The 26770-nt window shown below is 43.1% G+C and overlaps 1 protein-coding gene across 3 annotated transcripts in view; it reads right to left on the bottom strand.

Moving 5' to 3' along the window:
• Positions 1-26770, bottom strand: part of MRAP2 (melanocortin 2 receptor accessory protein 2) — a 59707-nt gene that overhangs the window by 24156 nt on the left and 8781 nt on the right. For 2 of the 3 annotated variants that reach the window (XM_066254211.1, XM_066254212.1), the window contains exon 2: positions 13587-13720. In XM_066254211.1, coding sequence (XP_066110308.1) covers positions 13587-13719 — 133 coding nt within the window. In that variant the 5' untranslated portion in view covers position 13720. Of the gene's footprint in view, positions 1-13586; positions 13721-19252; positions 19283-26770 lie in introns of those variants that run through there. The other variant, XM_066254213.1, reaches the window with a different exon arrangement.

Genomic DNA, 26770 nt, shown 5'->3' with positions numbered 1-26770 from the left:
CAGGAACCAAGAGAGCAAGCTCCTGTTCTGCCCCCATTTTATAGTGTAGAAATCAAAACCTTTAATCCAATATACAAAATAGGGAAGTCTCTAATACAAAGTCACTTATCTGGGGCATGATGGGATTGCACCACCCCACATCAAAAAGGGTGGAGCCCTGGCCAGTTGGTTCAGTGGTAGAGCGTCGGCCTGGGTTGCAGGTGTCCCGGGTTCAATCCCCGGCCAGGGCACACAGGAGAAGCACCCAACTGCTTCTCCACCCCTCCCCCTCTCCTTCCTCTCTGTCTCTTTCTTCCCCTCCCGCAGCCAAGGCTCCATTGGAGCAAAGTTGGCTCGGGCGCTGAGGATGGCTCCATGGCCTCTGCCTCAGGCACTAGAATGGCTCTAGTTGCAACAGAGCAACACCCCAGATGGACAGAGCATCGCCCCCTGTTGGTTATGCTGGGTGGATACCGGTCGGGCGTATTTGGGAGTCTGTCTGACTGCCTCCCTGTTTCCAACTTCAGAAAAAAAAAAGGGTGGGAAGGGCTTAGTCCTAAAACCAAGCCCCAGCTAAAACGCTACAAGCATCTTGCCTGCCCACAGCCCGCCCCTAACACACATTAATATCACCTGAGCGACAGGCTTCCATGTGGGCAGCACCATCTTTAACAAAGTGCACATAATATATTTTATCTGCCCAACAGGCCCCCTGTGTAAAAAGTTTGAAGACCCCTGGTCTATAGAACCTGGCACATATATAATAGGGCCTCAAATCAAGGAGAGAGAGCAGAGTTGAACTATTTTGCATTTTCTGATTTATTCTAAGAAGTTAACCTTTGTGAGAATATTTAGCTAGTTTTTAAAAAATGACTTATACACTACATGTGTTTAAAAGCAAAGCATTACTATAAGTAAATTCTAATTTATTTTTTCTAAAGCAAAGAAATCATATTAGCAATTTATTCTGTATAATTCATATTTTCATTCTACATATATATACTATTACCTAAAGATAAACAACTTTTATTCAACAATGTGCTGAATAAACAGCACTTTGGATATAGAACTAATTTATCTTTCCTGGGGTTAAACATGTCAAAGAAATAGAAATTATAGACTTCATCTTATAATATAATGGAAATGAGGCCTAAAAAAGACATAAGGACAAGTTCCAAAAAACACATGTAAACAACTAGAACTGACATGTTGTTGGTCAAATAAGTTTGTAAATATGATGTATATGTTTGATCGCTTATAGTTTGCATTGGGTGTGGGGGACAGGCTGTAAGCAGGCAGGGTCCTTATAGCCTAAGGCTTAGTTTTAAGACTAAGCTTTTCTCCACACCCTTGACTGTTGCATGATAGGGGGTGGTGCAGTCTCGTGAGGAATCCCATTATGCCTCAGATAAGCGACTTTGCATCAGAGACTTTCGTGTTTATACATTGGACCAAAGGTTTCTATTTCTACACTACAAAATGGGCCAGAGGAGCCCATGCAGAAGAAAAGCAAAGGAGAACAGAGAAAGGCCATGTGGAGGAGAAGAGGCAGCCAAGATGGCAGAGTTCCGAAGGAGAAGCCAGTTTGTGCAGAGAAAAGGAGATGGGAAACAGAGGTGAAAAAGGCTGGTGAGGTAGACACCTTTGATTCTAGGAAACTCAGATGAGTCAATGGCTTTGGGAGCCCTGAATGGAAAGGGAAGTGCTTTCCCACTGTTTGTATGTATTTCTTGCCCGCCAGGTGCAAGCTAGGATTAAAGGTAATGGCCCACCAGTTCTTGGCTCCATTGTTTCATTATCGTCTGTCCGAATCAAATGCGAACCTGCAGGGGCCAGGCAGCTGTGATGGTGGCCGTGGCTACTGGCTTTACACATGTAATAATAATATCTCAATTATGGGGCTCAGACTGTGAAATAACGTACAAATAAACAACAGCACACTGGACTTTATGAGCTGCCTACATAGCAAAAGCAAATTCTACCAAATGACACTCTAGCATTATATTTAAATCCTCAGTTAAGAACTCAATCTAGTTGCATGGATTCACTTTTCAAGTCTGTTTACTTGGAAGGAGTTCTCATGAGGACAGCTTCCACACTGCAAATGGTAGCAGCATTTCCATCAGCCCCCCGCATCCTAAACCCAGGATGGTCAGAGGTGGAAGAGGGGTGCCTCTCACCCAGCCCTGACCCTTCCATCCTCCCTCCTAGTGCCCCAGAAAGCTAATCAAAAAGCAACAATAATGAGGACATAAGAGGGTCACAGTCCTCAGAGGAGTAATGGGGAAGAAGAGCGGTGAGCTTCTGTGGTTATAATTTGAGAATCTCCTCACCCTGGTCAAGAAACTCAGTTGGTTATAGAGTATTGTTCAATACACCAAGGTTGTGGAGTCATTCCATGGTTAGGCATATACAGAAATCAACCAATGATGCATAAATAAGTGGAATAACAAATCAATGCCCCCCCTCCTTCCTCTCTCTCTCTCAAATCAGTCAATAAAAAAATTAAAAAATAATTTGAGGATCTCTGTGATCCAACAATATTTCAAAATGTTTCCTTGATTGATAGATAAAATGACTACTCAGGTACCGTCCAGAGAACAGTGCAGGCCTGAAGGAGGAGGAAGGGCTAGAAACAGAACATTCTCATCCCACACTGTGAGGTTGTAGTTAATGTGTTTGCTATTCTCTCTCTTGTAGCCTTTACTTTAAAATGTAGCAAAAAGTTTACCTTTGCAGGAATGTCAAGAAAAGCTTACATTGAGGAGGGACTTGACAATTAGGTGAGTTTATATCAGAATGGTTGTTTGTAATAGCCTAGCCACAGGCCCAGGAGCAGGGAGGATCCTGCTGTTTCTGGGAGACACCTGACCTCAGTTGTCTTGAAATTTTACCAAGGACACCAGATAGGACTCTGCTGATTAGGTCTTAGCTACATCAGAAGAACTTTCAGAGGAGGTGTTTCTGCAGCTCAATCCCCCTCCTCCTGCTCATCATCAAGTCAGTGATCAAGGCAACAAACCAAGATATGCTAATCTGAGCATGTCCAGGTGCACCTAACCCCATACCTGCAGCAACCCCAATATCTAACATTCTTTCCTGCAGCTCAAGGCTGACACCCTTTGTTGGTCTCAGCCCGCCTGCACTCAGGTGTTTTTAAAAATAAATTTTCCTTTTGGAACACATCAGCTTCATGTTTTCAGTTTGCTCTGTGGTTTCTGCCTTTCATTGATAATGTGGCATCTACATTTCTCATCACAATATGTTTTATTTACCCTTCTTTATGTATTTTTGCTTATTCATATTCCCCTTCAAAAATTTTCTACTTTCTTAAATTATTTCCTTTAATTCTCCTCTGCCACGTGGGCTGACCACAGGGCACTTTTTCACACTAAGCCCCTTTCCAGGAGGATGGGAGATTTCCACCTCACCCCAGGAATATACACACTCTCTTGGAATGTTATTTATATACCAAGTTTCACGTGGTAAAATGGGGAACACACAGCCCGTGACCTTCCTCAAAACAGTCTTTCTTGGGAGGAAGTCAGCACAGAGGTTGATACAGAGTGAGATTCTAATGAGTCCAGTGGTTAAGGAAGCCAAGAGAAGCCTTCCAAAGTGGCTTTGAGCAGCCACTTCTGTTCTGTCTAGGAACTGAGCTACATAGAGAGCATTACAGTAGCAGAGCAGAGCAAATTGCCAATGGACTTGCAAATGAAATGTGTCATAACAAAAAAATTTCCCTTTAACCTGACCTCCACTGAATGAAAGAAAATAACAGCTGAAAGTGGACAGCTGCACGCTCTTCACTAGTATGACCTTGTTCTCCATGAGGTATAATTTTCTATTCTAGGATAGGTCCACCCCATCCCCTGTCCTCTCCACCTCCCAAGAATAAATTGTGACCTTTCCATCTTGTGGTTGTATGAAAAACAAAGGTTAATATTTAATTTGAAACAGGAGATTCAGAACACCAGAGAGCATTGTCCTCATACCACTTTTGGTCCTTAAGGAATCAGGGTCAGTTCTGTGTATGAACTCCTGCCAAGGAGCCAACAGTGATGTTGCAGCACTTGTCTCTGTTGTACTCCCAATGACATGTCTTACTCCAAGCCTTAACAAGCTCTACCTCTGCCTCTCAGCTCAGTGGCCTGTCTTCCTGCTGATGTATCCATGCACGTATCAAGCATTATCTGCAAGCTGGCATATGACAAAAACATGGGATATAGCCACCAATGATGCTTCAGAGTAAGAGAATGCTCCTTTAGTCTTTCCTCAACAGAGCAGCCAGAATGGTCCTGCTATGATGTAACTGTGTCCGCTCTTGGATTTATAGGCTTTTGCATCTGCTTCTCTAAGAACAGGTGGTCCTACCTAGCCAAGCCCTTCATAATGTCCCTTCTTCTTTCTCTTCTTCCCTTCATAGCAAAATTCTTGAGAGATTTTTCCTTTCCTCTCATTTTTTCCTTGAACCAATTCCATCATCCTTTTACTACCTTCACTCACTAAAACTGCTTTTAAAATTATAGCCAATAGCTTCTACACTGTAAATCGAACAGTTAACTCTTAGTCTTCAACTACCTTAACGTACAAGTATTTGACACAGACCATTGTCTCATCCTTGAAACCTTTTCTTCACTTGCCTTCCAGGAAACCACAATTGCCCAGTTTCCTTCCTATTTTTCTATAAATTCCACTCAAGCTCCTTTGCTGCTGTCTTCTCAACATCTCCCAATTTCCAAATGCTAGCGTGCCCCAGGACTCAACTCTTAGACCTCCATAGTTTTCTACCTACACTCGTTCATCCAATCTCTTAGGTTTGAATTCCATTTGTATGCTGATGACTCTCAAATTTCACTGCACTTCTTTCCCCGAATGTCTCCTCAGATGTCTGATAAGTCTCAATTTAACAGGTGCCAGAATGAGCTCAGAAGGCCCTTGCTTCTCCTATAGTCTTTCCCGTCTCAGTTAATGGCAAGTTATCATGCCAGTAACTCAAGTCACAAAACTCCAAATCATCCTGGGTTCTTCTCTTTCTCTTTCACCCCCTTGCTAACCTATTGACAAATACTGTCTGATCTACCTTCTTTTTTTTATTTTAAGATTTTATTCATTTTAGAGAGGAGAGAGAGAAAGGGAGAAGGGGGGAGGAGCAAGAAGCATCAACTCCTCTATGTGCCTTGACCAGGCAAGCCCAGGGTTTTGAACCGGCAACCTCAGCATTCCAGGTCAACATTTTATCCACGGCACCACGACAGGTCAGGCAGTCTGATCTATCTTCAAAATATATCCAGAATTCTAACTTCTCTCTACTCCACTGCTCCCATATGGGCCAAGCCACCGTCATCAGCTGCCTGAACTGCAAAAGCTCTGTGTCTAGTCTCTGCTTCTAATCTCATCCCCTTCCTTCCTTGGCTGCAGAGCGGTTTTATTGAAACCTAAGCCAGATGCTTCTTATCTTCTCCAAACAATCAAATTACTTCTCAAAAAAAAAAAAAAAAAAAAAGCCAAAGTCCCAGCCTGACCTCTAAGGCCCCAGTTCCCTGTTCCACATTGCCTGACTTCATCTCCTGCTGCTCTGCCTCTTACTCACTCCCCCGGCACAATGCAGGCCTACTTGTTGCACCTTGGAGGCTCCATTGCACAGCTGCACAAAGCAGTTTCTGGAATGCTTTTGCCCAGATATCTTATAGCTCAGTTTCTTACTTCCTTAAGGTCTTTTCTCAAATTTTTCATTCTCAGTAAGAAATTCCTTCCATGGCCACCCTATACTTTTATTTCCACACTCCACATCTCCTTTCCTCACTTTATTTTTCCTCTTATTTATTAGCATCTTGAAAGGCAAAAACCACGGCTGAACTGAAAATATGAGGCTAGTGTGTTCCAAAAGGAAAGTTTATTTTCAAAATGAGCTGAGAACAGCAAAGGGTGTCAGCCTCAAGCTGTGCAAGAGAGCGTTATATATAGGGGTTGCTGCAGACACTTGCTGGCAAGGGGTTGGATGCACCTGGATATGCCCAGATTAGTATATCCTGGCCGTGGCCTTGGTCACTGATTTGATGATGAGCAGGGGGAGGGGGATTCAGCTGCAGAAACACGAGTTCTTTCTGATGTAGCACAGGCCTAATCAGAGCGTTCTTTCTGGTGTCCTTGGTAAATCTTGCAGCCCAGAAGTCAGGAATCTCCCAGGAACAGCTAGAGCCTGGTGCCCCTGGGCCTGTGGCTAGGCTTTTACAAACAACCATTGTGATTTAAACTTCCCTAATGGTCAGGAGCCTCCCCAATGTAAGCTTTCCCTGACATTTCTGCAAAGGTAAATTTTTTACTACATTTCAAAGTAAAGGCCAGAAAGCCATTAAGAGAGAGAAGAGCAAGCAGATTAACTATAACATCATAGTGGGGATTGAGAATGTTCTGTTTTGAGCCCTAGTGGGAAGATGGGTGAGGGGAATTTGAGTTTTATTTTTTTTAATTTTTATTTATTTAATTAATTGTGTTTACATAGATTCTAGGGTCACCCTGAATGCATCCCCCCTCCCCCATATTCCTCTCAACATCTCCCTGGCCCCCCTCCCTACAGCACCCTCCCCCCTTCCCTTCAGGTTTACCCCATCCTATCATCCTTTCCCTCTGTTCACTTTTCCTCTGCTCCCTTTGATCTCTCCTCTGTCTCAATTCCATTCCTCAGTTCTCATTGTTCCTTGGATACCTCAAATGAGTGAGGTCATATGATATTTTTCTTTCTCTGCCTGGTTTATTTCACTCAACATAATAGTTTCCAGGTCCATCCAAATTGTCGCAAAAGGTAAGATTTTCTTCTTTTTCATGGCCCCATAGTATTCCATAGTATATATGTACCACTGCTTTTTAATCCACTCGCCCACTGACGGACACTCGGGCCGTTTCCAGATCTTTGCTATTGTAAACAATGCTGCCATAAACATGGGGGTGCATTTCTTTTTTTCAGTCAGTGATATGGTGTCCTTGTGATATATTCCTATAAGTGGGATGGCTGGATCAAAGGACAGTTCCATTTCTAATTTTTTGAGGAATCTTCATACTGTTTTCCACAGTGGCTGCACCAGTCTGCATTCCCACCAGCAGTGCAGGAGGGTTCTCCTTTCTCCACATCCTCGCCAGCACTTATTCTGTGTTGTTTTGTTAATGAACGCCATTCTGACTGTGTGAGGTGGTATCTCATTGTGGTTTTAATTTGCATTTCTCTAATGATTAGTGATGTTGAGCATTTTTTCATATGCCTATTGGCCATCTGTATGTCCTCTTTGGAGAAGTGTCTATTCGTTTCTTGTGCCCATTTTTTGATTGGATTGTTTGTCTTCCTGGTGTTGAGATTTACAAGTTCTTTATAAATTTTGGTTATTAACCCCTTATCAAATGTATTGTCAAATATGTTCTCCCATTGTGTGGTTTGTCTTTTTATTCTGTTCTTATTGTCTTTAGCTGTGCAAAAGCTTTTTAGTTTGTTATAGTCTCATTTGTTTATCCTGTGGAATTTGAGTTTTAAAAGGGCTCTGGACTTAAACCTAACACATCTGTCATAGTTTGTCATTTAACTTATTTTTTGTCTGTCCCACTTGAATGCAAAATCCATAACAGAAAGTATTTTTGTCTTTTCTTTTCACTTTGTATCTCCAATGCTTAAAATAGTATTGCACAAAATAGGTGTTTAATAAATACGTGCTTAATGAACAAATGTCCATTACTCTCGTACCCAATAGATGTCAGACATATGTCCATTTCTGATACATTATAAGGTTTAATACCAGATTAAAAATTAAGGGCAAAAGAAAAATCCAAATGAGCATCAGAGGTTGTTTCTCAGATGACAGACTCTTTGAAGGTAGGGATCTTAATTTAAGCAACAGAAGAACTTAATCCAATTAAAAAAGTAGCTATTGTTGCCATGTATAATCTGTTATAGGTATACCAAATGAAGATGGCTTCTATGAACCTTCCTATCCTGACCTTGAAATGTCTTGCTTCTATTCTTTTGAACCTAAACTGAACTGGCTTTGAATTTTGTGCAGCAAAACAAGGAGCTACACTTGAATGTCAGGAATCACAGCATTCAAATGGAAGAGACTCTACCAATGTACACAGTGCAACCGTTGACTTCATCTCCTTTATTTTCCTGTGTATATGGGGGATTAAAACTTTTTTGTTTTTATTATTCTCTCCTTTGTCTCTCATATACTGTAGGTTCCCGAAGCTAAGAACACCTAACTGTAACCAAATCTCTTATTGAATCAAAACAGTAAGGACTCAATCAGGCTTTTTTTTTTTCTGTTGCGAATGTAATAATAACACCACCACTCCTTCTTAATGATACAGTAGGGAAATATGTAATGTGTCACACTTCTGCCTACGTTTTGCAGAAATTTCTTCTAGTTATAATACTTTCTAGAACATAATATGCTTTAAAAAGATTTTCAATTGTTTCTGGAATGTACCAACAAAAATTACAGCAGTAGGTCTATCTTCTTTGCCCCTTGAATTAAGAAAAGAGACCATAGCAAACAGACACAAAAATAAAATTTGTGCCACCAAGGTGTAAACCCACACTATAGGAAAATATGTGCCCAGTCATTTGATTTTAACTAAAATTCTTAACAAGCAAGTGTTCTTACTTAAAGATTGTCCCAGAAAAACAATACATTAAAGAACTAAAGTAAATTCAGGAGGGTCATTTCACAAAAGCCTTCCACCAAATAATCAATGACATATCCTAATGGATTCCATGTGCTTTTTAAAAAATTTCCACAAAGAACTACTGAGAAGACATCAATAAAGGAATGAATGAAAACATTTAATTATTTTCTCTTCAAGGGGAAAAGGTATGTGTCCAGTTAATGATTTTGTAAGGACAAAAATAGAAAGCCCTCTATGCAGGAAATGAGTAACACTGAAACCCTTTGCAGACCCATGGATGAAGACCAGAGGTCGGAACCAGCCAGAGTACTTCTGCCCCCATCCTTCTAATCACCCAGTTGAAGGCTCAGCAAGAGCCACCAGCAAACAGTGGCATCTAAGCTCTCAGGACCTGCACAAGAAGCCTGGGCCATTGTGATCCTTCCAGCAACAGGGGAACAGGGACAAAGGTTAAAACACTTAATTAGCTGAAATGGGGAGTTGACCAGAATGAAAATTTAGGAGGCTTGGGAGCTCCTCTTCTCCCAAATAGAAGGATGTACCAAATATGCAGCTACATCTGGAGCAATTCCCTCTGAAAGAGATCCAGAAACAGCTAATAAACTCCTACACATCTGGCAAATGAGAAAACACCCACACCTAAATGGGTAAGAAAGGCTGACACACACTCCTGCCACATACCTCATCCCCAGCACAGTGCCACACAATCAGGATGGGTCCCCAATTCCTACTTTCTCCCTGAAAAAGCAAGAATTTGGATCATATATCCAGAGCTTTGACTTTTAAGACACCCACTGGAGAGATGGGCCCCAAAACATCTAGCTCTGTCTTGCATCCCTGAGAACCCCAAGACTATTGCAAACAAAAAAGCAGTTCTTCACAAGAACATAGGCCCTCACCATGGCTATCCCTCCGAGCTCAGTGCAGAGGGTGCAGGCAAACACATCCATTCCCAGTCTTTCTTTGAAAGGCATTTATCTGCTTACTTTAAAATATGCTGATTGACGGTCAGACTTCTAATTTGGCAGGCATTTAGGGGCTGGCTGTGACCCTTCTCAGAGACCAGCAAGGTCTTTGGACACCTCCCATCCTTATCTTTCCAGCCCACTCCACTAATAAAACCATGCTGCCAGGTCTGGTGCCCCAGCTTTTGCAGCAGCTACCCATGGGATAGGCCTCTGACCTCCTGCTCTGATAGACAAGGGGGTCGCATTCTTGAGTCCCACAGGACTGTAGTAAAGAAAGAAGCATGTTCTTAACAAGCACAGGAGCACCCCATCACAGTTAGTCATCAGGCCCAGCAAAGAGGGTGCAAACAAAAATGCCTATCTCCTAGGTTTTCCCTGGAAGGATTTAACAACATACTTTCCCAGCTGCTGCCTAAGAGTCTGGCTTCTAAATAGACCTTTGGGACACAGAAAGGTCTTGACATCCCTTCAACTACGGGGGTAACTAAGAACAAACACAGTTCTTGAACAATCATAAAAGTTTGAGAGACATCTAGGAGCTCAGGCTGGGCTGAATGGCAGGGTTCATCTCCTACACGAGGTCACTCTGTCAAGACTGGGAGGGGTGGCTGTGGTGCCTAGCACCCAGAAACCACACAGAGTCAAGGAAAATGAAGAATTAAAGGAATATGTTATAAACAAAAACACAACACAACACAACAGCATAAATCTCCAGAAACAGATCTAAATGAAATAGAGATAAATTATTTACCTGATAGAGTTCAAAATAATGGTTATAAACACAGGGGGTAAGCTCCTTGACACAGGTCTTAGAAATGATCTTTGGATTTGACACCAAAGGCAAAGGCAACGAAAGCAAAAACAGACAGGTGGGACTACATGAAACTCTAAAGTTTCTGCACAGCAAACTAAACCATCAATGAAATGAAAAGGCAACATATAGAATGGGAAAAAATATCTGCAAACCACATATCTGATAAGAGGTTAATATCCATAATATGCAAGGAACTCATACAACTCAATAGCAAAAATAAATAAATAAATAAACAAATACCCACTTCAAAAATGGGCAAAAGATATGGACAGATATTTTTCCAAAGAAGACATCCAAATGGCCAACAGGTACGTGAAAAGATGATCAACATCACTAATTGTCAGGGAAATGCAAATCAAAATTACAATAAGCTATCACCTCATACCTGTTAGGATGTCTATTATCAAAAACACAAGAAATAAATGCTAGTGAGGAGGTGCAGAAAAGGGCCCTTGTGTACTGTTGGTGGGAGTGTAAACTAGTATAACCACTATGGAAAACAATATGGCTGTTTCTCAGGAAATTAAAAGTAGAACTACCATATGATCCAGCAATTCCACTTATGGATTTATCTCCAAAGGAAACAAAATCATTATCTTTAACAAGATATTTATTCTTCCATGTTTATTGCAGCATTATTCACAATAGTCGAGGTATGGAAACACCAAAAATGTCCATCAATGGGTGAATGAATTAAAAAAGTGGTAAACACACACAAGATGAAACATTATTCAGCCTCTAAGCAGAAGAAGATCCTGTCATTTAGGACAACCTGGACAAACCTTGGAGGACATTATGCTGAGAGAAATACGCCAGACAGAGAGAGTCAAATACTGCATGATATCCTTTACTGTATTTTTCGCTCCATAAGACGCACTTTTTTCCCCCCAAAAGTGGAGAGGAAAATGCCCGTGAATCTTATGGAGCAAAAAATATGGTATTTTATTAAATATTTTAACATACCATTTGGTTCAGAATATTTTTTTTCTTATTTTTCTCTTTAAAACCCTACATGTGTCTTATGGTCAGGTGCATCTTATGGAGTGAAAAATACGGTATATGTAAAACCAAAAATATAAAATAAAATAAATAAAATAGAAAATAAAATAAAAAAGAATAAAGTAGAAAAGTGGTTGCCAGGGTCTGAGTGAGGAGTGGCGGAAATAAGGGGTCCTGGAAAAATACAGACTTTCAGTTATAAAATGAATAAGGTCTAAGGATCCACTATATAACAGGACGAGTATGGTTGACTACACTGTATTGTATAATTGAAGTTTGCAAGAGAGTAGAACTTAAATGTTCTCATAGATAAGTAAATAAAAAGATCTGAAGTTATTAATATGTTAATTAAATCAATAAGGGAAATTCTTTCATCAATGTATACATATATGTAATTCTCACTGTACATTTATTTTATTTTATTTTTTATTTAAGTAAGAGGAGAGGAGATAGAGAGACAGATTTTTTTTTTTTTTGTATTTTTCTGAAGCTGGAAACGGGGAGAGACAGTCAGACAGACTCCCGCATGGGCCCGACCGGGATCCACCCGGCACGTCCACCAGGGGCGACCCTCTGCCCACCAGGGGGCAATGCTCTGCTCCTCTGGGGCGTCACTCTGCTGCGACCAGAACCACTCTAGCGCCTGGGGCTGAGGCCAAGGAGCCATCCCCAGCGCCCGGGCCATCTTTGCTCCAATGGAGCCTTGGCTGCGGGAGGGGAAGAGAGAGACAGAGAGGAAGGAGGGGGGGTGTGGAGAAGCAAATGGGCGCTTCTCCTGTGTGCCCTGGCCGGGAATCAAACCTGGGTCCCCCGCATGCCAGGCCGACGCTCTACCGCTGAGCCAACCGGCCAGGGCCGAGAGACAGATTCTTGTATGTGCCCTGACCAGGATCCACCCATCTGGGGCCAATGTTTGCCACAGAGCTATTTTTAGTGCCTGATGGCTCCACAGAGCTATCCTCAATACCCGGGCCAATGTGCTCAAATTAATCCAGCGATGGCTGTAGGAGGGGAAGAGAAAGAGAAAAGTGGGGAGGGGAGGAAAAGCAGAGGGTTGCTTCTTCTGTGTGCCCTGACCAGGAATCGAACCTGGGTAGAGATGCTCTACCACTGAGCCAACCAGTCAGGGCCTGTACATTTTAAATAAATTACAATTTTATTTGTTTTCATTATACTTTATTACAATTTTATTATACTTTACTAATGCCGACAAAAACAATAAAAAAGGAAGTTTTCCTTACAAAGGAGCAGCAAGTGGGTGTGAGCGCCATGAATGCCAAGACAGATCAGCATGGTAGCAGCCAAGAAATACTAAAGGAGCAAAAGTACTTCCTATACCACACTTGCATCTCCAATTCTAACCTGTCTTGTATTTCCTAATGTGTCCCATTAATCTGAACTAGTTACAAACCTAACATTTTGGCAGTGCTGCAGATATTCATTCTGAAACAAACAAACATCTCCGGAATACATACTTATGGCATAGCCACAAAAGGACCTGGGAGTGGGCAGCAGTTCCTGCTTAGGATGTCAACTCTACTTAAGAAAACAAAGATGCTTCATTTGGTTATGACTCAAGTTAGACAGTAACCTTTCACAGAATCATATTTCCTTGCTATGTGCTGGATCATTAATCACCCCAATAACATGACACATGATTCAGGTAACACAGAGTTAAGAATGATGGCCAGCCATTCTTGTTTATCATCATGAACACACAGATGGCTTTCCCAGCTCCAGAAAACCAATGGAACAGAAAGATATTGCTGACCAGGTGTTACAAAAGAAGATTCTTCAATTAATTGTTCCAGATTCTACCTTTGTCACATTTTTGATAGTCTAAATGTACACACAGTTTGAAAGAGGTCGAATTGTTAATGCTTTAACAAAATATCTCAATTTAAGAATGACATTGATTCATGTTTCCCCACTAAGGGAATCTTTCAAGTTCCTGTCACTGAGAATCATCAAGGCTTCCCTGTAACATCATCCCTGAATAATCAGTTCATATTTGGGGGGGAGGGTGTTCTGGGGTTTAGGGATAGAGGATGGAGTTCTGTAAAAAGATACAATGTTCAGGAAATACAATCACTGGGTATTTCACAGGTTAAAACAATTACATATTATGCTTATAATGAAAACCATATAAGACTTACATTTATGAGCCTTCAGTCCTTCAAAGGAAACTGGTCCAATTTCATAATACTCATATTCCCAGGTGTAATCAGAATTGGATGCAGACTGCTGAGATGTTCTGTTAGAAATTAGCCTCTGGGCAGACATCTTCATCCTGTACAAATGGAGAAGGAAAAGTGCAGAACCTATTAATATATCCACAAGTGCTCAGGTACTCCAATTGCTCTTGACCACATTTGGTAGGGACCCTCATGGGCTGCCCACACGTCATACCAAGTGACCATTTTTTCCTTGTATCTCCTCACTAGATTGGAATATATTTGGTATCAGATACCATGTTTTCTTTTGTTGTTGTTCCCCAGAACTTAACCCAGTGCCTGGCACATAATCAACTTTCAGTAACTGATGAAAGAAGGAAGGGGAGGAGGGAGAGAGAGCACACCAATTTCTCTGAACTTCCAACCTCAGCCTCACTGCCTACACCTGCATAAGGATGTAAGGCGCCTACAGAGAATACATATTAATAAAATCAGCATCAGAAGAGAATTAAGTCAGTAATAGCTATTCAGCAACTACCCTACAGCAATAGACATGCAACCTAAGTCTAATGAAATAGGCTAAAGAAAAGAGAAGTGGACTGTAAAGGTTGCAAACGGAAGGACATCCTCAATGGAAGTCTGACTCTTCTTGCCCTCTCCTAAGATTTGTCTTGCTTTCAGGATATCCCATGTGTCTTCTTTCTGATGATTTTAGATTAGGAAATTCTTACTTCTTTGAGAGAAGAGGTTGCACTGTGCAGCATGAATGCCATGCCAAAGGTGACAAGTCAACAGAGCCAGTATTCAGTACTGAGCACCTACTATGGGCAAGACACTGTACACTGTGAGAGATAAAGACTAACTGGAGCCCTAAGTGAACATAGGTCAGGAGAGCCTATGGAGGACCTAAGACTTAGGGGAGTTTTCCCACTCTTCATAATCGTAAGAACCCTACGTGGGAGAACTCTCCAGGAAGAACTCTATGTTTATAATAAAGCTCTGTGGTTCTAACTGCCCCTTCCCTTAACTTCCTTTCCCCTTCTTATAAATACCTCTCCATCTTGGTCTGCGTGCCAGAGTGTACATGTGGTTCGCCCCATCTGCACGCCCTGAGTGATGACCCTTTCTTTTTGCCTGAATAAATCCTTTTTTTTTTTTTTTTTGGTGATAAAACACCTAGTTGGGATAGGAAAAGACGCTTGAGACACAGACCAGGACATCACAGACCTTCCCTTATAATGGGGAAGAAATAGAAAGTGACAAATAACAGTAATTTTAATGAAATGCTAGCCCAAACCAAGATTAATTGAGCAATTACCACCCACCAAAATTTTCCTGAAGTTCCCCTTCTCCCAACCCTACCAGAGGTGGGTATACCCCCCCCCGCTACCACTAGGGCGCAGCCCCCAGAGAAGCTAAAGCAAAACCATCACCACCCTTCTGCTTCAAGACAGGAGTCTCACCTTCCCCCTTCCTTTCTTCCCCATGCCCCATAGAAACCCCTCGTCAGGACACTGTTCAAAATGGCAGTGCTCTGATCCAGAGATGTGTGCCTGCCTCAGAATCGGCATGTGGCTCTGAGTGCCCAGCCTGATGAACTATTCCTCCAAAAGTAGAAGAGAATGTACCAATTCTCATTTTGGAAAAAAAAAAAACACCAACTATACAATTTTAAGAAAAGCTAACCTTTAAATAAGTTTTCAGCTACTTTTGTAATGCCGGCACGAAAATAACATAAAACCATCACCACAGTATCATCTTTGGCTTTTCTCTTATTTGAACAAGGGGTTAGTTATCTCAACAAAATCAATTTCCTCAGGAAATGAGAGTACACTCAAACCTAAGAGGCACTATCCCCATTTAGGAGAATTTTAAGAGAGAAAAAGAGGAGTAGCTCTTCAGTTGTAGGGTTCAGCGATAAATGGCCGATGGAGATAAACATCACTCCAGCTTGAGACTGTTAAGAATTTCACACCCTACGAGGAAAAAGTCACCGGATTTGAAGTGACAGGACCTGGGTCTTCATCTCTGCTCCACTGCCATTTGCAGAGTGGCCAGGAGAGACACCCATCTTTCCCAGCCACATTTCCTCATCTGCAGAACCGATCGCCCAGCTGCCTGGAGACGTTGTTGTCGGGAAATGGTTCCGCTACAGTCATTAACTGCCACCATCTTCACTCACCTGGCCCACTTCTCAAAACTGGCTTTATGCTTCACTCTTACTAACCCACTGCAACCCTTCCTCTACACATCAGCCAATGATCTTTTTTTTTTTTTTTTTTAAATGTCCTTGTCATTTCTTTACTTAATACTTTTAATGCCTTCACATTGATCTAAGGACAAAATCCAAAATCCTTAAAATGTCCTACAAGGCCATGACTTGGGCACGATGTCTCCTCTGGTTGGGCCACATCCACTATCAGACTGTTCTGGCACTGGCTGCGTTTCCTCAGAGACTCCATACTCTCTGCCACCTGCACACGCGCTGCTCCCTCTGGCAGGAGTGCCCTTCCCTCCACCCAGTGCTGGGATTCAAATGACCTAACAACCGGTTCTCTGCCCTAATGACTGTTTTAAGTATAAAAATAATATACCAAAAGGTGGTTTATTATGTCATGCATTTAATACTTAAATAAGAATAAAAGAGGTGCACAACACTAGATTCTAAGAGTTTTAAAACATTAATGAAGAAATATTAAATAATATCTGACAAAAAACAATAAAACTGTTATTTAAGATATTTCCATATTGCTTCTTGATTGGCACCCTCCCTTCCAATTTTTTTTCACCTATGGATGGAATGAACATTATTACAGGTGCTTAGAATACGCTGTTGCGCAGATGAATGTTTAACAAAGAGTAAGAAATGTAAATTTGTGATTTCCACACTGGCATCTGGGCAGCCGCCCACCTTGAAGAGAATGCTGATTTTCTCAGGAAATCAAGTGCCATTTTAATAACTCGTTCCCTGAACTCAACAAAAAGTTAGGTAGGGGTTCTGCCAAACCGGTGCAAACCGGCTGAATCCCACCGCCGCTGCCACCCCCTCCATCCTCATCTGTTCCTCCCCTGCACAGGTTCACCATCCACATTGAGGCTCACTGAACCCACCCACCACCTGTTTTTCACAGACTTCAACTCAAGAATGATTTTTACATTTTTAATGGTTGAAAAAAATCAAAAGAATAGTAATATTTTGTGACATAAATAAAAGATATGAAATTCAAATATATATTTATAGAGTTTTATTAGAACACAGCCACCTTCATTGGGTTTTGTACTTTTTTATGGCTTCTCTAGTATGACAGTAACAGAGATGAGTATTTGTGATAGAGGTACTGTGGCCCAAAGACTAAAATATTGACTTTCTGGGCTTTTATAGAGTTTGCCAACCCCCTCCTCTAGAGCCACAACAAACAAACAAACAAACAAACAAACAAAAATAATCTGAGCTTCAGTTTTGCCATCAGGAAAATAAAGATGATATTAGTAGCTACTTCATGCAATTGTTGTCAAAGATTAAATGTGATCTTGCATAAGATGTGAACGGCCAGGACCCAGGTTAAGATCAATAAATAGTATCCAGGGTTGCTATTATTATTAGCTAAGAAATGGTAGTCTGGGATAAAAAAGCCTAGGATTGTTCTTCAAATATTATCAACTTCCCTGCCAGCCAATTCTACCACATTTACCAGGTAGTTAATCGGTCTATGTGTTCTAGACAAATGGATAAAATTATAACAAAAATGACTCAGAAGGCATTTGTTTAGATGACTTAAAAGTTATAATGACCCTGGCCGGTTGGCTCAGCGGTAGAGCGTCGGCCTAGCGTGCGGAGGACCCGGGTTCGATTCCCGGCCAGGGCACATAGGAGAAGCGCCCATTTGCTTCTCCACCCCTCCGCCGCGCCTTCCTCTCTGTCTCTCTCTTCCCCTCCCGCAGCCAAGGCTCCATTGGAGCAAAAGATGGCCCGGGCGCTGGGGATGGCTCTGTGGCCTCTGCCCCAGGCGCTAGAGTGGCTCCCCAGGATGGGCAGAGCATCCCCCCCTGGTGGGCAGAGCGTTGCCCCCTGGTGGGCAGAGCGTCGCCCCCTGGTGGGCGTGCCGGGTGGATCCCGGTCGGGTGCATGCGGGAGTCTGTCTGACTGTCTCTCCCTGTTTCCAGCTTCAGAAAAATGGAAGAAAAAAAAAAAAAGTTATAATGAGAAACATGTATATTGTGGAACTCCTGCTGTTCCATCATTCAGAAGTATGGTAATAATCTCTCTTTTGGTTTAAGGGAAATAAGATGAAATATGGTTTGAGCATATCACTTTTTATTGGAAATCAACATGACAATGTAATTAGCAGAGCAGAGGTATGCACCAGGTTTTATCTAGTGTCAAAACAGGTAAGAGAAAAATACCAAAAAGTACATAAAACAATGAAAATAAGCCGGGAGAGAGTTTTCCATGTTCTGTCTAAGCAACTCTTCCCCTGCCTATGCTGTTTCCCACATCTGTGCACAGTGCTGGCCTCCAACTGTGGTCTTCCTGTTACTCTCTCGGGTCAGAAAGAAACATTACCACCACCCTCAAAGGGCTGGCCAGGGACTAGCAAATGAAATATATCTGTGAAAGTCGGATACAAGAAATATCAACCACTCACCTACCATACAGAAAGTGGTTTTTCGTTCCTTCTTTTTTCCTCCTTACACCACTCTTGTTCATCTAAGTGAACCATTTAGGGTTGGAGGAAGACCAAGGGGTAATGAAAGTCACATGTGCAAAGACCCTGAAGGTGGAAGGGCTGTCCTTTGCCCTGACAAGTACTAGGAGAAAAGAGTGAGTGAACGGCATCAGAGGGTCTCCCCAGGAGCAGAATAAAATGCTACATGACCTCTCCCCAGCAGCCACCATTTTGGTAGCCTTCACACAAAAAGGAAGAGCTTTTGTTTCCACGGCTTTTCCCTCTCAGTTCTTGACTCCCAAGGATAGGTTGGGAGGACAAAACCTCTGGCCTCTCCTTTAAAGCAATCACTTAGCACCCTTGCAAAAGTCCACGAGGCAATATTTGTTCATCCAAGACTCAAAGTAATTAGCTTGGGCTATCAAATGCACAGTGACATGCCCCAAGCAGAAGGCTGTGGTAAAGCAGTATCTTGGACAGCATTCATTATCAACACCCAAGGTTGACTTTCTGAGCTTTGCAGAAATATATGCTGTCATGGTTTTGCCATTTGGAAACTACCAGCATGTCGGGGCAGCAGCCCCGTGAGTCGGATATGCTCACCACAGTGAGGAAAATCTGGATCACAACAGGCAATGAGGGAAGGCCGTCTGGCCCCAGCTTCCTCGTGGGGGAGCTGACAAGCAGGTGGCTGCTCTCTCCTGAGCTCAGCAAACAGGAAACGCAGCCCCTGGAGGAGCCGCGGCCTTCTGTGCCTCTGCGGTTCCTGCATACACCCCCCCCCCATGTTTCCTTACTGTTGGATTCTTCATGATATCGGCATCATTAAAAATAACTTCTTCAAGAGGACACATGCTAACCAAGCTTCTCAGAGCGGCAATAAGACACTAATTGCTCTTTTAAGCAGCTGAAAGCACCCAAACTAACAATAACGAAAAGTTACAGCCTCATCTCAAAGCCACACCTGAAAAGGAAGCTTACCTGTACACGGGGTAGCTTAGGCTAACTTTTAGAGGGAGAGGAATGTAAACATATCTCAAACCCGAAAAAAAAAGTGTGTGATTAGCCGGCCCCAGATGCCTTACACAGCTGTATAAATATTACTCCTTATTTATGTTCTCAACACTTTCATTCTTTCTTCCAACTACCCAATCTCTCCTCCTCCAATCCAGGTTCCCACAGCTCTCCTGGCCACTCTGTATGCTTCTTAATTGCAGGGTGTAAGGCCAGTGGCATGGCCATTCAGGTTCACATTGGATTCAGGCAGATGGTAAAGGAACTGTGTGACTGGAAAATGGCGGGCCATTCTATTTAATAGAGTCTTGCAATAGCCAAGCAGGCAGGGGAAAACCACTTCTTTCTCTCTCTCAGGACTCACAAGCAAAACAGGCCAGTGTGTGGGGGGGGCTCTTCTCCAGCAAACAATGGCCCCTTCCAATGGTGGCAGGCAATCTGCAATTTGCAACCTGCCTCCCTGAGGGCAAGCCCCTGCAGCCTTCCACAGACTATATACACATGGTGCTGCCCTGTGCCCAGGCACCAGTCGGGCAAAGTACAAGTGAGCAAGCCTAACACACTTGTTTGTCCAACACAGGTCAAGCAATTCTATCCCCTGAGTTTAGGCAGATGTCTTGAGACATGAAGCCTTCTGTGGAGTGAATAAAGGCTCTTCATCAATATCCTTGGTGGGCCATGGTGGGCACACACACCAAGGGGGCTGTTACCTTGGAATTGGACAACCTTTATTTCCATGTTAAAGGGTAAACATCAGCAGGTGAGTTTTCTACATGACTGCCAACTCAGGCCCCAGACTAGCACATTAAGAAAAAAATCCAAAAGATGCCTATAAACCCCGAAAATCGAGTGTGCTCATGCACACTCACTCACACACACACACAACAGCACAACCATAAAGAGCACCCAGAAAGGCACTCCAGGAGCTGCCAGCCAATGCCACAGATCAAAGGCCCATGGGGACCAGCTTGTGCACAGGAAGACCTAATGACCCATTCAGATTTGAAATAAAAATTTCCAATTGCAGTGTGATTCTCTGCTTTTTTTGTTTTTTCTCGGTAATCCGCAAAATCCAAAAGTAATCATGTCACCCAGGACACCAACCTCTGTTCTGGCCTGGGCCATAAAGGTCTGTTATCTGTTCTTATGTCTTTCTTCCTCCTATTCCTAGAACAATGGTCCCTCACACAGAGAAGTCACCCTCATAACCAATCACTCAATCTCTCTCTCAAAAACATAAAGAAACCAAATGTAAAGACCCACCAGGCCGAAGTCCAGTGGCTGAAAAGCCCAAGGTTGGAACTTCAGAATTGCTGCTCTGAAGTTTACTTCCCTCATTGCATGGAGATGTGACCAGGCACCCAAATCAGAACTGATGGTGCATCTGGCTTACCTCCAGCCAGGTGGATAGGAACACACAGCGATCAAATGACAGACAGCAAGGCTACAAGTTGGGCTCATGGTTAGACCAGAGCCAACTGAATATTCCTAAAGAATTTCGATCAGACAACATATCCCAGCAAAGCACCATGCTTGGCTGTCTAAAATGAGTCTTTGCAGTCTCCTCTCAAGGAGTGCTTAAAGAATTCTGACATGATCTTCTGCAGCTTGCTTCTCCGTTTTATAGATTCCATGCAAGCCACCACTTCTTACTTGCACTTGTCCTTCGGTTCTCAAGTCCACAGATCCCTTTTCTGTGAATCCATTTTAAGTCAGCAACTCCTTCCACTGGGTGTGTGCATTTTCATTTCCTCCCATTAAACAGGACATGCAGCCAGGGCCCTAGAGTCTCTGCCTCCTCCTGACTACTATCTTTAGATTTGAGTGTGCATCTTACTTTCAAAGTCTGACACTGACTACTAACATACTGGGATCCTTCTCCTTTGGCAAGTGAACGTATCTTCCAAAATTCTCCACATTACCAAGTTTTTCATTCTGTCCCTTGATATTTCCTAGAAGGTACTCAGTCTCCCAGCAGACCTTAAAAGTATGGTGATTGACAGCTGCCCAACACCTTTTGCGTGCATGGTCTTCTCTAGTCCCACTTCACAGCACAGCAGCCACTTGTTTCTATGAGCACACCGTGGGACAAGGACCACTCCAAGCCTGGAGATTTTAATCTGTCTGAAAACCAAAATCAATGCCAATAGAAGGACAACTTCCAAAAGCACACAAAAGACTTAATATTTCCTGGAGATAGTAATCTAATGCCTGAATCAAAGAGACACTCAACAAATGGGTGTCCTTTCTCCACCAGCTGGTACACAAAGAGAATGAGGGCTTTAGACTCCTAAATCTACCTCCTTCAGTAATGCCTTGGGCACCTATATCGTTATTAGACAGGCTAGAAAGAAATTTTTTAATTAGTGTTTCTGGCTCTGTCCTACTTCCTGTTCAGTCCAGCAAATGCGTATCGCATGGACTACTTGGTGCTGGGACACAATGACGGTCCTTGAGTCCTCTGGAGACGTACGGAGACACTAACAGTCTTTGCACTGACTGCATCATTCTACAGGTGGTGATAGGATGGCGCAGACGGATCTGATAGCGGCCTCCCCTCCTCCGGTCTCTATTCCATAAGCACCATCAGGGCAGGACCTCCCTGCCCACTCACTGCAGTATTTCCAGCAACCTACACAAGGCCTGGCTCACAGCAGACATGCAATAAATACTTATTGAATTCATTTCTTATAATGTGGAGAAGCCACAAAATTCTCTTCTTTCAAGCTCTTTCTCAATCATGAAACTGAGAGCAGATTCTCCCATTCTACCAGAGAACTCAGTTGCTCACACAGGGATAACACCCAGAAAAAAAAGCTGTGAAATCTCCATCTAGAAAGGACTTCCCGAGAATTGATGGGGCATGACTCTGAGGCACGTGGGGCGGTGGCAGGCGCGCTGCCCTCAGTGAGCACAGCGCGGCCCCAGCTCTGCAGATATTGGAAGCTGGGTTTTTGTGCTCTGCTGGGGTGAGATAGTCCTTGTGAACTGAATCACACTGACTAAGCATAACAGAACAATTTACAACCAAGTCATCAGTTTGTTGAATTACAATAAGGAATAAAATAGCCAAGCAGACCAGAGCATATTTTTACATAATCTGAGAAACAAAATTTAAGATCAGAAAAAGTAGCTGGTGAATGGATACAGGGCAAAGGAGCTGTATACAACAGGACTCTGCTCTGCCCCACTCACGACATGTGTGCCAGGGCGCCATGCTGTTTGTCTTGTATCCCAACACAGACGTCCTGTGGAAGCCACAAAGGGAGGCCATTCCCATGGTGTGGTTGGGGTCCCCACCACAGAAATGTCATTGGGTTAATTAACTCCTGCCTTTTTCTGGGCCTTTCTTTTTCTTGGTCTGGACTTCAAAAAATTCTAGGCACGTTGAGGACACCAGTGGAATCTCAAGTCAACCACTCTATTTTTCTGGACTCCCAATACTGTCCATTTATTTTTGCTTTATTTTTGAGCCTTCAGTAAAAATAGGTTTAAAAGTACTAGAGTCAAGTGAATGATCAACTGCCAGAAAGCAATGCTTCATAGTGAGATACCACTTCACACGCATTAGGATGGCTCTTACTTAAAATAAAATAATAATAATAATAATAATAAACAGAAAACAATAAGTGTTAGCAAGGATATAAGAAACTGGAGCATTTATGTGTTGCTGGTGGGAATGTAAAATGAGACAGCTGCTATGAAAGTATAGTGGTTACTCAAAAATTTAAACAGAATACCGGTGATCCATCAATTGGGGCAGGGGTCTCCAAACTTTTTACACAGGGGGCCAGTTCACTGTCGCTCAGACCATTGGAGGGCTGCCAAATACAGTGGTCCTGTCACTGACCACCAATGAAAGAGGTGCCCCTTCCAGAAGTGCAGTGGGGGCTGGATAAATGGCCTCAGGGAGCTGCATTGCGGCCCGCGGGCCATAGTTTGGGGACGCCTGAATTGGGGGGTATGTATACCCCCCAAAATTGGAAGGAGGCACTCCAACAGATATTTGTGCAACCATCTATCTCCAAAGCAGCATTATTCATAATAGCCAAAAGGTGGAAGCAATATAAAGGTACTCTGGCAAGTGAATGGATGCATAATATATAGTATGTACATGCAATATTCTTTAGCCTTAAAAAGAAAGAAAATTTGGACATGTGATACAACATGGATGAACTCTCAAACCATTAGGCTAAGTGAAATAAGCCAGACCCACAAGGACAAATATTACATGCTTCCACTGCAATGATGTACCTGGACAATTCAAATTCATAGAAGCAGAAAGTAAAATGGTGATCATCAAAGGCTAGGCTGAGGGGATGTGGGGAATTACTATTCAATGGCACAGAGTTTCAGTTTGAGATGATGAAAAAATTCTGGAGATGGTTGCACAACAAAGTGACTGTACTTAATGCCACTAAGTTATACACTTATAAAAGGTAAATTTTGTGTTATGCATATTTTAAAAGTTCTAAAAATATTTTTTAAATAGTAAAATAAAACATCAGTATTTTTTGACTTATGTACATGGAAGGAGGTTAACTGAGATCTCCTCCAAAGGACAACCCCAGAGGAGAAAAGATGGCGCTCGGACATCCAGACAGGCCTCCTGTGTGGCCCTCCCACCATGGCCAACCTTCGAGGATCCAGCTTTGTTCACTTCGAAAGTTCTTGTGACAACTCCTTTCTGTGACAAAGGAACACTGTGCTGAGGCTGTGAGGAGTCACCCTTATCCAGATCAGGGACAGCACTTGTGCTGTGCTGGCCACAGTCCCCTTTCCCTGACTAGTCCTGGAAATACAGTGATAGCTTCCCGTCTGTCGTCCCTGTCACTGGTCCACGTCATTTCAGCAGAAGTCCATTGCAAGTCATCATTCCCAAGCTTCCAGCGCCTTCTCATGGGTCACACTTAGTCAGTTGCTTCCTGTTGACAAAAAGGAAGCACCTTCCTCTCGTAAAACTGGCCCCAGTCCCTGGGGACAGTCCTCTGGAACCCAGCTAGGTTCATGGAGCCAGAAAACAGGGTTGCGGTGCTCTCTCCCTCCCAGGAGCACTGCCACACCTTGCCGTTCCTCCTCTTCTCCCCCCACCCCCAGGCATGCATCTCCCAGACTCAAAGGATCCTCACCAGACTTGCAACCCGGGAGCAGTGGGCAGGGGCACCTTGACCCAGGCTAACCCCATGAACCTGTCTTCAAGGCCACCTTTTCTCTGACTTCCCAGTGAGCAAAAGCAGCTTCTAGACTCTCCTGTTGCTTCTTCGATCCTAAGCCCTTCCTTGTCCCCAGCTTTAATAACATATCCTAAATACCACAGGGAAAAAAATAATAAATAAAATAGGGTTGCTGACATTTTCATATTTTTATTTTTCCAAGTAAGAAAAAAAACCTTTTTTAAACAACTATCACTAATGATTATTTTTTTGTAGGCAGAAAGCCATTTCAAGTCCCCTCAAAGTATTGTGAGACTGCCTCACCATAAAGGTGGTCTTCCCTCTGCAAGAAAGGAGAGCTGGCAGTCTGCATCAGTGTTTTCACAGCAAGCAGGTGCCGCCGCCATGGGGGTCTGCATTCCATCGCCTCTGTCCACTGCGTCTACATGACAGCTCCCTGCAATAGCTTGCACATTCACTCCTGAAAGCAAAGGTCTAAAAGAGACTTAGTGAAATTCCCTTCCAGATCTATCATTCTGTAACTTAATAAAATACCAAGTTGCTTTCCATTTGTACACAAACTCCATGGCATGTGTAAAAATTGTGTTTGTGTGTATGTGTGCGTGTAGTGCAATATAAATATTGTGAACCCCAAATTCATATGTTGAAGTCCTGATCTCCATACCTCCGAATATGACTGTCTTTGGAAACAGGATCTGTGAAGAGGTGATTAAGTTAAAATGAAGCTATTAATGTGGGTCTTAATCTACTCGGGCTGCTGTCCTTGGAGGAAGAGGCATGAGGACCTAGAGAGAGAAATCAGGGGCACTGTGCACAGCAGGACAACCATGAGAGGAGACAGCAAGAGGACGGCCATCCAGAAGCCAAGGAGAGACCGTGGTACAGACCCTAACCTTGGTCCTCAGGGACACCAACTTGGCTGACACCTGGTCTTGGACTGCCAGTTGGCAGAGCAAGAAGAAAATAAAGTTCAATTGCTGAAATCACTCAGTCTTTGGTATTTTGTTATGGCATCCCTGGGAAACTAACACTGCTGCTGGAATTAATTTTTAAAGTAACTATTCTTTTTGATGAGGTAATTATGTAAACTGTCCTAAAAAGTCCATTAAAAATGACTTACTTTATACCAATAACTCAACTAAACAACAGATAGGTTTTTGGAAAGCAAACCATTTTCAAAATACCATTACTCTATCCCAGTATATGCCATCTTCAACAAATACATCGAATGCATTCTCATCAGCATGTCCTTCAAGGAGAAAGAGCATTAGTTTTGAACATGCTAAAATAAGTGTAAGTCAGTTTAGTGGAGGTTGAAAAGTAAATGCCTGTAACCCCAAAGATTTCAGGTTTGTCTTTTGAAGCATCCTCTTCCCGCTTGAATTTTACCTTCTCAAATACATACGTTCACACACACACACACACACACACACACACACACACGACGTTAAGGAGCCACACAAAAGCCTGATGACACAGACATTCAATAGGTGCAAAAGGCTCATTAAGAAAGGGCGGATGTGAGGGCGATCTGGTTGTGACATCTGTCACCCCATTGATCGCCAGGGTTGATTCTACTGATGTGCCTGGCTAGGTGGGTGTCCCCTTCCTCCCTCACTGCTCCACGTACATCCCTCCTGACGCTGTGCTTGGTCAAAGAGGACGACCTTCCTCGATAGAGGAGAGGACCACTCTTCGGTCAAGGGTATATGAGTAGCTGCGCTCCCCTGGTAGAACCTCCAAACAAGTCTCAAGAAAGGGATGGCAACAGCGACATGGCTACATGGAACAGACTGATGGCTGTCAGAGGGGGGTAGTGGGGACTGGATGGTAGAAGGTGAAGAGATTTTAGAAAACATATACATGTATAACACGTAGACACAGACAACTGTGGTGATAGCCAGAGGGAAAGAGGGTGGGGGTAGGTGGAGGTCGGCAGAGGGCGGGAAGGGGTGGGGAATGGGGATGAAAGAGGCTTTGCTTGGGTCAATGGGCACACAATGCACTTACTGAGTTTCATACCGGAGCCTATACCACAATGAATTCAATTATAAACCAAAAAGAAAGGGAGGGCTCATTATGGCATAGACATTTGGGAAGGCCCTCAAAGAAGGTTCTCTGAGCCCTTGCTCACTCTGTTCCACCTGCTGGCCTGGACTGCCATCTCTGTCCTCTCCAGATCCCTGCCTACCTTTGAGGGAGGGGCTCACCACTTCCCCCCATGGAGTCCTGTCCAACTATCTCAGCCCGTGAGGACTCTCGACCTTCTCTGACATTCTATCACAGGGGTTATTTGAATCATTTTAATAGG

This window comes from Saccopteryx bilineata, chromosome 1 (genome assembly GCF_036850765.1).
Source record: "Saccopteryx bilineata isolate mSacBil1 chromosome 1, mSacBil1_pri_phased_curated, whole genome shotgun sequence".
Taxonomy (NCBI): domain Eukaryota; kingdom Metazoa; phylum Chordata; class Mammalia; order Chiroptera; family Emballonuridae; genus Saccopteryx; species Saccopteryx bilineata.
This window is presented reverse-complemented; position numbering and strand designations above follow the sequence as displayed.